Raw genomic sequence first — 2,360 nt, forward strand, 5'->3', positions numbered from 1 at the left:
CTGGACGTAGCAGGGCGTAGCGGGACGTAGCAGGGCGTAGCGGGACATAGCAGGGCATAGCAGGATGTAGCAGGGCATTGCAGGATGTAGCAGGGCATAGCTGGACGTAGCAGGGCATAGCGGGACGTAGCAGGGCGTCCTAGTTAATATTTCTGAAGCTTTACTTCAACAATGTTTTCCTCCAAAACATGTTGCTAAAGAAAAGAGAGGGACCGCAATACACTCAACACTCGACGCAACTCTGTGTACTTCCGTCCTAACTTCTGGTAGACCGGGTCGACCCGGCCCACTCTGCCGGAGATTTGATGTGGCCCTGCAGCTCGGTCTGGAAACCCGCACGCTTAATTCTCCCGCTTCAGTTCACAATTTTGAAGGAACCAATCACACACTGTCAACTGGCGGGTTTAACAGGATGACCAAGCGACCAAGCAGCTTCTTGTTTACAGTCAACATAGCAACCAAACCCGTTGATGCCGCTGTCGCTGCTACGTCACCCGGATCGTTGTTCTAATTGGTTGGACGGTCCAATTGCGTACAGAGTCATTTGAACTATGATCATTGGTCACTTGTGCAGAGAAAATCATAAGCAGACTCCCCATACCAACGCTTAGTCTCAAATCTGCTGAGCTTGGCTTGGTCTGGTGAGAGCCAGACTGAACTTCCAGGCTTTTCTAGCAAAATATGTAATTTGTTGCATTTAAATATGAATGTGGATAACGTTAGTGATAGTGAGATGCTTGCTATTGTTACATTTCTAGTGATGAATTGATGAAAAACACTTTTCATGGCTTTGTCTTAGGCGCTCTAGCTCGCTCCACCGTACTTGGTTGACGTTGAGGCTCCATTAACAGTTTGTAACAGAAATAAAATTAGTTATGGATCATTTTATTTTTTTGTTTATAGCTGACTTGAACAGCTGACTTCCTCCTTTGGCTGTTGAAACAGCTGACGTCCCTCACGCTCTAAAACCAGCCTCTGGAGACTGAACTGGCTTGAGTTGAGCTTAGACGAGCCGGTTCAGACTGCTGCAAATTTTTTCTGTGATGTTCTGAAGTGGTTTTGTCTTGTCACGAATCTTTGATCCAAACCGGGCTTAAGATCCAGATCGCAGTGGCTCTGCAAAGTAGTCCGGGAAAGGAACTAGTCTTGGTGAAACTTTAGGTCCAGTAGACTTTCTGTTTGACTCTGTAATAATACACACATGGGCATGTGTTGTCCCTAGGGTTGAAAAAAAAAAATGTTTTGGTCTCTAAATATAAGACGTCCACTGGGGACCAACTACAACCATCAGATCTGAGACAATTCATTCAGTTAATCTTACATTCATTTGGCTTAGGTTCTCCCCAAAATGGCTTGGGTTGCTGTGCCTAACCCTTATAATGGCGCGGGGGAAAGCCAATCCATATCCACATACGCACTTTTTCCTAAAACTGACTGCTAAAGGAGGAGGGGTTGTCATGACAACACAACACTCTCAGTCCCCGCCTCTTTAAACTTCAAAACCAGAGGCCCACATGTGTCTATAGTTCTAAATTTAGGCAGGAAGGCAGGGCTGGAGCAACAAGGCTGTCCACAGCAGAGCCTTCAAAACGGAGAAAAAAGAGAAGAGGGAGACAGGCGGACCACAGTAGTCCACCAAGAGTCCAGGAAACAGGGACCTGGCCAAAAGAGGCGGGGGAGCAGTTTGTTGTAGAAAAAGCTGACACGAGTGCAAGGCTGCAGGGAGGGGGAGAGAAAGAGAGGGGTGGCTGCCTGACTTTGACTTTGGTCAGTGAAGGCCTCACGCAGCTTCTTAACAGCAACTCTATCCTGTTTCTATCTGCTTGACACGCGTCGACTCTGAGCAGAGCTCCCCGGCAGCCCAGAAAGAAGGGAAAGAGGATAAGTAAAAGAGAGGAATTAGGAGGAAACAGGAGGAGAAAAGAAAACATGGTAAGTTTGTGTTCTCTGCCTTGTTTGGACTGCTCATGAAGTGTGGCTGTGGAGGGCGGGGGAGGTGGGCCGAGCTTTGAGTTGTGCTACTTTATTCCTTCAGAAACGTGGACGACAGCAATGCTGTGGTTCATATTCTTAGTTTGCAGCCCCCCCCCCTCCCCAATTTGTGCTCATCAGCCTTGCAGGAAAATACATTATAACCACTGTACAAATGCAGCGCCCCCCCAAGACTAAAGCAGTTGCATTCATTTGTTCGTCGTGAGCTTGGTGAGAAGTTTGGGAGGGAGGGAGGCTCGGGAACTTTTCTCTTCCTTTCAAAAAATGAAATTGCAAGGGAAGTGATTTCCAAGGCTGCTTGCTCTAAATCTCTCTCCCACTCTTTTCTACAATTGTTGTGTATAGAGGGGGGAGAAGGGTGTGGGGGG

General features: G+C 47.5%; 1 protein-coding gene and 1 long non-coding RNA gene across 5 annotated transcripts in view; one reads left to right on the forward strand and one right to left on the reverse strand.

Annotated features, from left to right (window-relative positions):
• Nucleotides 1-2,360, reverse strand: part of LOC117955350 — a 224,225-nt gene that overhangs the window by 174,863 nt on the left and 47,002 nt on the right. The window lies entirely within an intron of this gene.
• sgcd (sarcoglycan, delta (dystrophin-associated glycoprotein)) overlaps nt 1-2,360 on the forward strand; it is a 256,701-nt gene that overhangs the window by 141,046 nt on the left and 113,295 nt on the right. Inside the window, exon 2 of one of the 4 annotated variants that reach the window (XM_034889766.1) lies at nt 1,920-1,932. The exons of the other annotated variants lie outside the window; for them this stretch is intronic. Coding sequence (XP_034745657.1) covers nt 1,930-1,932 — 3 coding nt within the window. The 5' untranslated portion in view covers nt 1,920-1,929. The remainder of the gene's footprint in view (nt 1-1,919; nt 1,933-2,360) is intronic. 4 annotated transcript variants of the gene reach the window in all.

This window comes from Etheostoma cragini, chromosome 13 (assembly GCF_013103735.1).
Source record: "Etheostoma cragini isolate CJK2018 chromosome 13, CSU_Ecrag_1.0, whole genome shotgun sequence".
NCBI lineage: Eukaryota > Metazoa > Chordata > Actinopteri > Perciformes > Percidae > Etheostoma > Etheostoma cragini.